Here is a 13093-nt window from a genome sequence, read left to right as displayed (position 1 = left end):
CTGTTGCGCTACGGCGTGTGTTTCGTTTATTTGACAGTATGTAGATCGTGGTAATTTCATTCATGGCATTCGTTTTCTGAATCACAATCTGATTGTATGGGTGGTTACCTGCCAGGTCACGCTTGTGGTTTGTCAGCAAGTCACCTTACGTCCGCCACATGCCCTCTTTCTGTTATTTTTTGTTCTTCGCGGTTTGCGGCTCTTCCTTCATTTCTCCCTCCTGCGTTCTTTTATCTCGCGAATATGTTATTGCAATCCACAGCAGGAGCGTTTCTATAAACTTAATTTAAACTTACGTTTTACACCGTGCTTTGTTTCCCTTATGAAGATGCTTGTATGGTTCACTCGCTCACTTCTTATTGTTTCGCTCCCTTCTCAATTGTTTAATGAATTTTTTGTTCTTCGCTGTTTGCGGCGCCAGAGTTGAAGCCCCTAAAGTTGCGGTCAGCAAGTCGGCTAACATCCGCCATGTGCCGTCTTTCAGTTGCGAGAAGCAGATCATAGAATGGTTTTAATAGTTTACTTTCAAATAATGCAAAGAGTATGCGACACGTGTTTCTCCCTAATTCTGGACTCATCAGGTGTACACACTCACTGCATCCGCTCTTGGGAATCGAATCTCGAACGTCAGCGCCAGAGGTGAAGCCCCTAACGTTGCGCTACAGCGTGTGGTTCGTTTATACCTCGTGTCTTCTCATTAAACTTTTATCTCGCGAATATGTTATTGCAATCCGCAGCGGGAGCGTTTCTATAAACTTAATTTAAACTTACGTTTTACACCGTGCTTTTTTCCCTTATGAAGATGCTTGTATGCTTCACTGGCTCGCTTCTTATTGTTTCGCTCCCTTCTCAATTGTTTAATGAATTTTTTGTTCTTCGCTGTTTGCGGCTCATCCTTCATTTCTCCCTACTGCGTTCTTTTATCTCGCGAATATGTTATTGCAATCCGCAGCGGGAGCGTTTCTATAAACTTAATTTAAACTTACGTTTTACACCGTGCTTTGTTTCCCTTATGAAGATGCTTGTATGCTTTACTCGCTCGCTTCTTATTGTTTTGCTCCCTTCTCAATTGTTTAATGAATTTTTTGTTCTATGCTGTTTGCGGCTCCTCCTTCATTTCTCCCTGCTGCGTTCACAGTCTTTTCACGTGATTACGTGGGAGGCGTGATGACGTGACACTCAACTCCTCCTCCCACGGCCATCGAGCTGCCGTCCATTACAGTATATTGTGAAAAAAGAGGTTCTAGTTATGACCATTACGCGTTGAATTTCGAAATGAAACCTGCCTAACTTTTGTAAGTAAGCTGTAAGGAATCAGCCTGCCAAATTTCAGCCTTCCACCTACACGGGAAGTTGCAGAATTAGTGATGAGTCAGTCAGTCAGTCAGTCAGTCAGTCAGTCAATGAGTCAGTGAGGGCTTTGCCTTTTATTAATTAGTATAGATAATATTTTCCATTAATTGAATATTCAACCTTTGGTGTTGGTGACTTAGGCACTGCACGATAGACATTTGGTCACACTCTAAGTGAAAATGCCTGAACTGAATATAAAAAAGTTGAATTCAATGAGTGGCATTAATCAGATAAGGCTGTTGACTAGAAGGAATTAATGAGAGCTGTACCCATCTACAATGTAGAAACAATTCAACCATTACTTTTGAGAGTTCACTTTTATGGTAGTGGACATTTGGATCCATTACAAGAACAGATCTTATGTTGGAAGGACTCCAATTTACCACACTCATTATTGGTCATGCCTACAAATCACATGTTTTCGGCAAAGTTGGAGCATTCGGAAGTGTCTAAGTACCTGAAGTTCAAGATGAAACTGAAATTTCTTGTCACGTGTACACAATAAAATTAATTTCCTACTTACATAACTGTTTTTCATAGAATAGGGACAGTAGTATAATTCCAACAATGTGTGATGAATACAACACCATACATGAAATACCACATCAAACAATACATATATTGTGAGGCTTCTGAGCTATTTTGAGACCCTCCCCAACAGGGCTTCACATCGAAACGTGATTGATGCATCTGCTGAGGGTTGCTTGTACGTCGCAGAGGCAACTGCAGGTTCACAACGCTCCGCGGGTTTGCAGCGCCACTGAGACAATTGCAAATTCACAGCCTCCCCGTGTAACACATATGTTGTCCGATTGGTGATGTAGGGATCATTATAACCCTGCTGCTGACCTGGCCCCATCCCTGCTGGTTTGTTGTGTCTGTGTGTAGGTAAGTGGTAGCTCCTGTTTGAATATATAACCTTTCTATTCTTGTTTGGATTGAAATAAAGCTGGTTTTCCTGAAGCCCTTAGACTCAGCCTCTTCTTTAGGGTGCAAGATAGTGGCTCACATGTTACAATATACATGAGAACACACATAAGTATGCTTGTAAGGTTGTCATTTGGTCTTGCTGTTGAGTTGTTGCAAGAAGAGGGTAGTTAGGCTGAGAGAGAGACTGAGAGAAAGTGAGTTAGGGCCTATCAATGTGTATTGCAGTAGAAGTTAAGAGACCCTGTATGCTCATCTGAGTAAGAGAAATCCCCATTAACAAAGCTGGCTAAGCATTCACTTCTGAATTGGAGGCCATGGGTTCACAGTCTGCCTCTCTGTGTAACGATATGGAATGGATAGAGGCGAGTCCCTGCGCAGTTCCTTGCAAGTTACATTTGGGTGCTCATCCAAGTTCACTGAAAGGAGGAATGTTAGGATGGGGCAGTGATGCTGGGAGAGAAAGAGACGTTTGGATTCTTAAATATGGATTTCATGCATTTTTTTAAAAGTTTGCAACCTGTTTTGTTAAGGTTCAAATTATTTTCCATTATTTTTGTGGTTTTTGAGCATTATTTTCGACCATAATCGCCAACATTTTTTTACTTTCTAAACTGCCATAGTCATTTTCTTTTAGCAACAGTGCAGTGTTGCCACCATAAATACTGTAGATGCCTCATTTGCTTTGGCCAGGCTCATCAATACACCCGCCATCTTGGACCAGTTGACTTCTTATTTTAAAGTAGTACAGGATATATCAGTTTTACCCATGACTTTGACAGAATGACTCAAAACTAGGCATCCAGTACATGCAAAGAGAGGGGAAATCTGCAGACAAGACGGGAAAGGATCACTTTTCAAAACTGAGAGCTCTTTTATGTGTGTTTTAATTCTACTACTGGTTTGTACTTTCTCTTACCAGTACTACCTAGTTAGGTCTGTCAGACTAAAAGTACAGGCAAAAGTAATAATATATTGATATTGTCATTTGTGTAAAAATATTCATGATAACATATTTATTAAAGATTCATTACTTGTTATCTGAAATAACTAATATTTTATTTTCAAGTTGTTCATGTTATTATTCACACAAAAAATGGTTGTGAAAATGTACCTTTAAATAAAATAGATTAGATAAAATAAAATAATGCGACACCAGAAAGTGTTTAAAATATAATATTTAGTGTTTCTAGTTGTATTTTGGGCACAGCAGTTATTTGATGAGATTTGGATCACTGCTTTGCAAATACAAGGCATTCTGAATATTAACTGTATTATCGCTGTCAGTGCTCTTCCAAGGAGTCTACCGTATTTGTTGTAAGTATTGGTCCTTATGTATTTGAAGGTGGGCTTTAGGTCCACATCTCCCAATCTACTTCTTGTATGCAAGCTAAGCACTGATGCCTTGGATAGACTCAAAAATCTGACCAGCCTTTCCTTTCTTTTTCCACTGTGCAGCGCCTGTGAAAAAAGGAACAAGTTGCCAGTGGGGCTGTGCAGATAGGAGGTATGGCAACCGTACCCCATATGGATACACTATGTACCCTTAAAAATGCTGTTTGCTGTTAGAAGGGTATAAATATCACAGAAATGCCAGTGGTAGAACTGTCATACCCCCTGAGAAGACAGCAACAACTTGTACCCTTATTTATGGAGGAGTGTTACTGCCACACTGATCTAATACTCAAATTTCCAACAAAATAATAACATTTTGGATTTGTGAGCAGGTCTTTTATGATACTGTGATATTTAAATGCTTAAGTATATACTGCATTTTTAATAATTGATTGGTATCGTTGCATGTACAAGCTGTATCCTAGTTACTTGATGTTGTTCCATAGCATTTAATTTTATGCTTAGTTAACCATCATAAATGAATACATAGCAGTATGTCATAAACTAGTGCACAGCAAGAACAGCATGATTAGCAAGAACACTTTAAATATCAGGAAAATGTAAAAGAAAATCATAACAACAACAATAATCCAAAACTAGTGATAGGTCATGGATTGAATAAATAAATACAGACTTACATAGACATTGCTTGCATTCCCAACAGGGCCAGGCATCTGCAAAACAGAGAATTTTAACTGTACTGTATGTTGTTGCTTTTGAATTACGATTATTTTCCACATGGAGGAGTCAGAATGTTATTTCAAGCAACATACAATACATTTATGGATTTCACGACCTGCCACTAGTTTTTTTATTTTTATTATTACTATTGTTACTATTCCCTGTTCTATATGTTGAACAGGTGTCACATTATTATCTTTGTATTTCTTTGGAGAAAACTAAACATCTTAGTGTGACGGTCCATGTGGGTGCCGCACTCATTTGTTGCTCCTGGGAGACACCAGAACCCGGAACTGCAGATAACTTACCTGAGGATGAACCTCAACTATTGAGGACACATAGTCAGCAAGGGGTTGGTGCAGGTGCACAGTGCTTTTATTTAAGAATGAAACTTTGTCCAAAAGGGCAGTTCAGTCCAGTTCTTCAAAAGATAAATCTCTCTATTATTAAAGACTAGGGAGAATCGCCCCATGCTCACTTCACTCGCCAACCCCTTCCACCACGTCAGTGCTACATGCCGTTGTGAAGAGGGGGGCTGAACGGTGATACAATGGGAAACAAATACAGTTTTTTTTACCTCTTCTTTGCTCAATCAGCTGCTGGCTTGCTGCTGCTGTGCCACATGATTTGCATTTCGTGCGGCGCTTCAAACGTTTAAAAGCCTGTACATCAGCTGTCCTTTTGTCTCATTGCCTTGTCTCTCTTCTCCCCAAGACATCCTCAAACACTATTTGATCTCTATTCCCTGTTCCGTTATTTCACTGAGTAATATTTTACGTTTGTTTGCACAAATGCAATCTTTACTATTATTTCTTTAGACTTTCAAATTTTCCCACCCCCATTATCTCTAACCTGCTCTGCATGTGTATCGCGCATGTTTTTGAATTCTTTACGACGTTCTACTTTGTCTTTTTCTGGCCCCGAATTTTTAAGAGCTGAGAGCACAGGAAGTGTGTCTGCCAAAAGCATTCCAACATCTGAGAGGTTAGATGACCGTGGTCTTGTTTGAAAATGGTTGTAAGTAGGGCGTGACTTGCAAAAGCCACCTTCTCACAGGACTTGCTTTCAAAGGTTGTAAGTATGACATGACTTGATTGTCTCGCAGGACATGAAAGTGTCTCTCTTCAAAAGATCACATCTCGTCACAGGAAAAAAAGTCTTGTCTCGTTCTAAGATTTTGTTTTATAATAGAGACTATTGCCAAGAGATTTTTTCAAGTCCTGCCCTCCTCTCAACCATTTCCGTTTAATGGCCCACACTCACGGTCCTCTCACCTCTCATTCGTGTGAATACTTTTGTCAGACATAGCTTTGGCTGTGACAATTAACAAATCACAGGAACAAACATTCGAAAAAGTCTGTTTATTTATTAGAGAGAAAGAAACGATATTCACTCACGGACAGTTATACGTTGCGTTGTCACGATGTAACTCCAAACACGGAATCAAAATTCAATGCAATGATGAGGAGAAGTTAATTCCAAATGTTGTTTTTACTGAAATTTTACAGTAAAAGTGTAAATTTTAAAAGTACTTACGTGTTAATTTCAAAGCCAAAAAGAACGAAAACGTATAACGCAACAAATACCTCTAACGCAACATGAAACCTAATTTTCTTTCAATTTATTATGTTTTACTATTTTTTACTATGGTTAATTACTCGCTGTAATGTAAAATAGTTAGTTCTATTATGCATATGTAACAATTCCCATGAAAATAACAATCTGTTTAAATTGTACATCTGTTTCCCTATATACAAGCGGCAGACCCGCGAAGTGGCTAGTGCATAGCGCCCTCATGGGGGTTGGCGATCGAAGTGAGCAGAGGGCACAACCCCTAATATTCAACAAATAAATACAATTAAAACAAGGAGACAACCACCAACATGTATGGACATGGACAAGGACTGTTGCCAGTCCCTCTGCTTTTGCAGGGCACCATACTGAGCTTTGCTCCTTGCTCCCTCCAAGCCAAAATTCGTTAAATTTCTGTGGGAGATTCTCAGAGAACTTGGTCACTCCTGCACCTTAAGGTGCTCAACAACAGTTGTCCCTCTGCCCACCTTCTTGAGTTTCTGGCCATATGCTCATCACATGGGACTCACTTTCCCATCCAGCTGCTTCCCTTTTCTTATTGCTCCTTTCCTTTTTTCATCGTTCTTATCTCATTCATATTGTTTCTTCTTCTCCTCATGCTTAAGTTCCCTTGAAGTTCCCTTTAAAAACCCAGTGGGACACAGGTGTAGCAGTCATGGCTCCAGTGCTAATGAGGGAACAGGTCACTTCCACATGTGCACACATGAATACAAGATTGCTTTCTCCAACATCCCATGCTACCTATGCCCCATACCCCGACAAAAACATGAGTGCATTATTTATTTATCTAAAATGCATGTGTCACAGACCTGCTATATCTCCATTAGATATTTATTTATTTTTTATTTATAGAAGCTCATGCTTTTACTGCTTCTTGCAGATATTAGTAACAAATGCTTTGTAAATAACACACCACGTAATTTGGATAACTGACTAAACATACAGTAGGCTCACATGTCTCACAATTATAACAAAACAAATTTTGTGAAAATCAGTTAACAAATAATAAAGATTCTACTGATTTTAACATGAGAACTCAGCTTGTCCACATAAACTCCTCAGAGTTTACAAGCTGATCTAATCCGCTAAAATATGGTGGGCACATAGAAGTATCACCGCTAATAGGAATAGCTGTCAATGTGGTATCTATGTGTATATATCTATGCTACCACATCTTTCATGACACACATCATCCACCTTTGTGAATAAAAGCAAACCAACCTCTGTTACCTTTGGGTAATGGATTTCTGGCAAGTTTATTTTCAACTACAAATTCTGATTAGACTCACTGGATTTAATTTTGATCTCCTGGCTTTTTAATCCATGGCACACTTAAAAGACTTGATTTGTTGCTCTGTTTCCTGGTCCTTGACAATCTGGCTATCTGTTCTAAAGGTACACCAAAACCTTCCTTATTGCAAGAGAAGTCAGGAGGTTCATTAACTGCACCACGTAAGGAAAGTTCTCTTTAGCAAAACTGGATAACACTTGGTGACAGTGAGTTTGCCGCCTGCTTCTGTATGTGAGGAGATGACTCACACACAGCAGGATGTGGCTTAGAATGATTCTTTACTGGAGGCATTTATGTTCACGAATGAGTGAAGAGGAAATATAGACTAACAGATGGGTCAGAGAGGCTGCAATTGGCAAGAGCGAAGTGGGAGTTAAATATGAAGTTCAAGCTCTATTGTACTTCCCCACTGTACCTGTAGTCGTGATCTAGGAGTAGGGAAGCCAGAATGGTTTAAACATGTTTACTAGGACAGAAGTCAATTTCATGTAGAGTGAGGATGAAGGGAGCAATTTATTTGATAGGGTGAGCACCAAAAACTGCTGTTACTTCAGATTTTGCTCAGGTAGTTTGTGTATCTAGCGAAGACAAATATGTGTGCTTTGCAATCGAGGCCTACCATTTATATACTCAGTAGGCACTAAATTAATTTTATCTCTCTTTCCATGAAGTATATAAAGGCAGTTGTTTGGGAATGGTTAACCTATTGCCACAATAACCAGCAGTGAAGGTCAGATGTGGTTGATGGGAGAGCTCTGCACCTAACTACCATTTCTTATATTAGTCAGACTAAGCATACCAGGTGATAGGATGAATATGAAAGAATGGAGAACTGTGGTATAGCGGGTCCACAGCTCATGTCAAAAGGGCCAGTTTTAAAATAAATAATCGTGGCTTAGCGAGGAGGCGTGGTGGTGTGTGGCTGAGCGGTTCTCAAGGAATTCGTGATGCGGGCAATTCTGACTTAAGTGCATATGTAAGGAGTCGTCCGCATCTGTAATTGTTCCCGGGAGCTGCTGATTTGCCACAGCTGTTCCACGTCCCCATAATATATAGTAGCACGAGGCAGCTAGCAAGAGAGGATGAAGAAAAAGTAAAAGAAAGAAATGGAGGTTGCAGGAAGCAGTGAGGAGAAAGCCGGAGTGTGAGTGTGAGTGTGAGTGTGAGAGAGGGAGAGAGAGAGAGAGAGAGAGAGCGAGCGAGCGAGTGAGTGAGCGAGCACTCGTAGGCAGCTGGACAGTGTACCCTAGCGGGGTGTTTGGCCGACACAGAGGACGGTTGGTAGTGGTCGCTCCTGCTGAGCATTGCGAGGAGCGGGAGTGACCAGCAGAAGGATGACTCCCCGTGGAAGACAGCGGGAGTCGGGAGGCTTGGGTGATGGATTCCCCAACGTGAGCGTCCTGGCCATTGTTGAAAAGCCAAGTCTCGGTCTGGAGGGAGCGCAACTGAAGCCAGGGATCAGGAAGCCTCCAGACCAGTTGATTGGAGAGAAGGTCAGCTGAAGGAAGGGCGACTCCCCTATTGAGAAGCCTGAAGGGAGAAGCAGGGGAGCCGCCAGGTAAAAGAACGCACCGTGCTTTGGATTTTAAAGAGACTGCTTCCAGCCATTGTTTTAACCTCGTTTTAAAGGATTTATTTATTGTTTTAACCTCCAATATTTCACTTCTGTGTTTACTGGATTATTTATTGAAGAAACTGTGATGCACTGCACAATTTATTTGGACACTTTGTTTTTGTTGTTATTTTAATAAAAGCACTTTTTTACACCATCCCCACCATTTGTTGTGCCTCACTGCTGAGCTCATCAGTGACAATACCAATGGTGTCAGGTTCAAGGGCTCACAGACGCAAGATGGGAGCATGGAGCAGAACTGCATTGTCACAAGAACAATTAACAAAAACCCATTGCATAAAGATCAGTTTAAAAAAAACAAAAATAAAACATAATGTATCTCAACCCTCTTGTCAAATGTTTCCACAAGCCTGGTCCTTCAGACCTACTGGCTTTTAGTGAGTGCAAGTAGCTCTGTGTTCACAGCTCCAGATATCTGGGTTAATTTTCCAGTCTGGACATTCTCTATGTTTCATTTCACATTCTCAACATATCAGCATACGTTTTCCTTTCGAAGTTTGGTTTCTTCCCTACATTCAAAAAAATCTATATTAAGTTTATTCAGGATCTGATATGGCCCAGTGTGATTGTGACTTTTAAAAGTGTCAAAGTTAACCTCACAATATACTATACTTTGAGACTGAGGAAGGGGTGTTTGTGGACTTTGACACTGGCTGTTTCATGGTCTACCTGTGTGAAGATAATTTGCATTAATTCAGAAATTAATTTATTCAACAACATGAGACCAACCCTAGTCACCTTTGGAGATGAGTCTTTCAGTCAGAGGTACTCATGAGATAAGAACAGTGGGGCAACAGGCGCTGAGGGAGTATTTGAACTTAAGGATGTCAGCCAAGGCATGAATCCCTTAGAGGAGACTAGCAAAACGAAAATGCTGAAATGCTGATGAAGGCTCTCAAAATGAACAAAAGACACAAAGTGAGGAAGAATGCAAACCAAGGAAAGAAAAACAGGCAAAATATCAAAAGCAATGAAGCAAAGAAGTAAATAACTTGAAAATAAAAGTGTGAGATTAGTGGAGCTACTATATTAAATAAAGCACAAGGCCAACTCTTTATTAATTGTAGCTCACCAATGAAAAAGCATGTTGCCTAGCAACTAGTCGAGCAATAGCAAAACTCGACTCGTGTGACAGACAAGCCTGAGAATTTGGCTCTTGGTTGAATGAATTAACTGGAATGCATCTAGCTGACAGTTTGATTAAATATTGAAATTAAAAGAAGCACTACTCCATCACAAAACTCCAATGCCCAAAGTCTAGTTGCTGTCTATCTGAAGTATTCACTTTCTGTGTCTGCCATCTGTGTAGATTTTTCTAATGGAATCCAGTTTTCTTCATGTATCTCACATCCCAAAGACATGCATGAGTGTGCAATGAATTGGCACTCCACTCTGGTAACTATTGCTGCTAGGGTAGGTTGTAGCCACCACCGCCATGAGCATATAAAATATATCGATGGACCTTTAACCATAAGGGTTAAAGTCTAAAATCTTAAATTTATAACATATGTTCCAGCACTATACTTCTCTTCTGGGTTTTACTGCTCCAGTCAGAGAAATAAAAAATGGTGGTAACAGCCAGCTGTTCGTCTACTAATGACTATTTCAGTTTGACTAGAATGATTAGAACCACAGTTGTAACATCAGCAGCAAACACAGTATGTTAGTTCATGTGGGCATCGGAAACAGCACTATAAAATCCAGTACGGCCAAAGACAAGCCAGTTGTAATAAAATATTTTCCATATTGCACTTTAAATAAATTTTTAGGTATTTTCATTCAGTCTTTTAGTCAATTAAATATACTTAACATAAACAAGGACACTCTCAATGTGTCCACGCTTCTAGTCCTTGCCAGCTGGTTCCTACATATGGATCCATTAAGCAGGGCCGTAAATTGATTGTAACTTAAGTGTAAAAGCAGATTGTTGCTCTGGTTTTCCGGGAAGCTAGACAACACCTGCACCTTTTGTTAACATCCCATCTAAATTAACCTAACACTCCATTAAGGCCTACAGGTTCACTTTTGTAGCAATCTAATACCCTCCTCATATTTTATTTTGCAGAGGAACTTTGCCAATTACTCAAGTGCCACAAGCCTGCAGGATCATGGTGCCAGGTCGTTGAAGAAAATGGGATTCGTATTCCAAGATGTGTTTGCCCCAAAACCTGCCCTAGGTGAGAATGCACTATCGTCGCTTATACCCTGCCAACCTGTTTTGCGTTTATGGCTTGAATGATGGAAGCTGCAGGATAAGAGAGGATCTTGAGAAGGAACAGAGGCATAGGTGACTGTGATAAATGAAATTATTCCTTTATCAGGAGGATTTTCTTTTTGAAAAATCTAATTAACCATACCTAGTGTTCAGGTCTTCTTTGTTCATCATTCTCTGACTGTCTATGGGGGTGCTGAGTACAGCAACAATAACATTTATTTCTATAGCATATTTTTATACATAGAATGTAGCTCAAAGTGGTGAACAATGCCAGTCCTGGAGGGCCACAGTGGTTGCAGGTTTTTTTGGTCCAACTCAGTTGCTTAATTTGAAGCCAATCCTAACCAATAATAGATCTTATGAAATTGCATTGCTTGACGTTCTTATATCACATATTTTTCCTCTCTAATGATATAATCCAAATGATTTGAAGCCTTAAACGGATGAGTAATTTGCAGTACGTTACTTTGCTCTCTTTGGTTTCCTTTCCAGATATTTTATTAAATCAGATAATTCACAATCACTGCACACTAGTGTCCATCCATCCATCCATCCATTTTCCAACCCGCTGAATCCGAACACAGGGTCACGGGGGTCTGCTGGAGCCAATCCCAGCCAACACAGGGCACAAGGCAGGGAACCAATCCCGGGCAGGGTGCCAACCCACCGCAGGACACACACAAACACACCCACACACCAAGCACACACTAGGGCCAATTTAGAATCGCCAATCCACCTAACCTGCATGTCTTTGGACTGTGGGAGGAAACCGGAGCGCCCGGAGGAAACCCACGCAGGCACGGGGAGAACATGCAAACTCCACCCAGAGAGGACCCTGGAAGCAACACGAAACACACAAATGAATAAATAATATATTAGATGGAAAATTATATACAAACAACAGAAATCAGACAAACTTCCCCTTCCCCTTCGGCGAGACAATTTTAACACAACCATGACTATAAACACTCATGACAATGTCTTTATACAGTTCCAACGTGGCAGAAACGGATGAAATAATATGGAGTAAAGATGACAATGACGACCCCGGGAACAGCTTCTGTAATAAAAGAATTAAACAGTCCTACCGGTAGTCCTGAGCAGCGAGGGGTGAGATTTGCAGGAGCTCTCCCTCTAAAGACGCACGACTAATCCACCACTATTTACACGACAGGCAGGCACAAGACAGTCCATTTATACTTGTGAGAATTACTTCACAGTAGTTACATAGTAGGACAGGACACAGTTATTTCAGGTACTCTAATTTACTTCCAATAGTCAATAAGATCTGCGGTGGGTTGGCACCCTGCCCAGGTTTGTTTCCTGCCTTGTGCCCTGTGTTGGCTGGGATTGGCTCCAGCAGACCCCCGTGACCCTGTGTTCGGATTCAGCGGGTTGGAAAATGGATGGATGGATGGATAGTCAATAAGATTAACTGGTGATGCTAAATTGATCAAATATGAGTTTCTGTGTGAATACATCCCGTAATTGTTTTCTCTCTCATGAACAGTTAGTCTCTGCTTGCCATCCAGTATAGGTGTCTTCTTTCTGCAACCCTGCAATGGAAGAAGCCAGTTTACAAAATAGATATAATGATGGAAGGATAGATGGACCTTTTTCTCGTTATTTACTTTCTGCTTTGACTTTTTAATACTGTAGTGAGACTGCACCACAATATCAAAAAGCCTTAGCAGCACTTGAAGATGTGCAGAGGAGAGCAACCATGTGCATCCCAGGACTTAGAACATGTCCTACTCCAACAGACTCATAGAAGTAAACCCATTTCAGCTCAAACAAAGAAGTCTGTGTGGAAACCTAATCCGCTGCTTCCATTTTTCAAATACATTCGTAAAGTAGATCCAGCCCAATTCTTTTGACTAAAGGGTGAATCACATACTCAAGGGCATCAGTGGAAATTAAGGGGAAGTGCATTTAGGTCTAACGCCAGGAAGAATTTTGTTACACAAAAAGATGTAGGAAAGTGAAACAAACTACCAAGACATGT

General features: G+C 40.5%; 1 protein-coding gene across 1 annotated transcript in view; it reads left to right on the top strand.

The window, feature by feature from the left end:
• Nucleotides 1-13093, top strand: part of sparcl2 (SPARC-like 2) — a 54777-nt gene that overhangs the window by 23136 nt on the left and 18548 nt on the right. The window contains exon 3 of the mRNA XM_028792542.2: nucleotides 10939-11050. Within this exon, the coding sequence (XP_028648375.1) occupies nucleotides 10939-11050 (112 nt within the window). The remainder of the gene's footprint in view (nucleotides 1-10938; nucleotides 11051-13093) is intronic.

Source organism: Erpetoichthys calabaricus, chromosome 2 (genome assembly GCF_900747795.2).
Source record: "Erpetoichthys calabaricus chromosome 2, fErpCal1.3, whole genome shotgun sequence".
Lineage (NCBI taxonomy): Eukaryota > Metazoa > Chordata > Cladistia > Polypteriformes > Polypteridae > Erpetoichthys > Erpetoichthys calabaricus.
The sequence above is the reverse complement of the archived record's forward strand: the minus strand, read 5'-3'. Positions and strand labels throughout refer to the sequence as shown.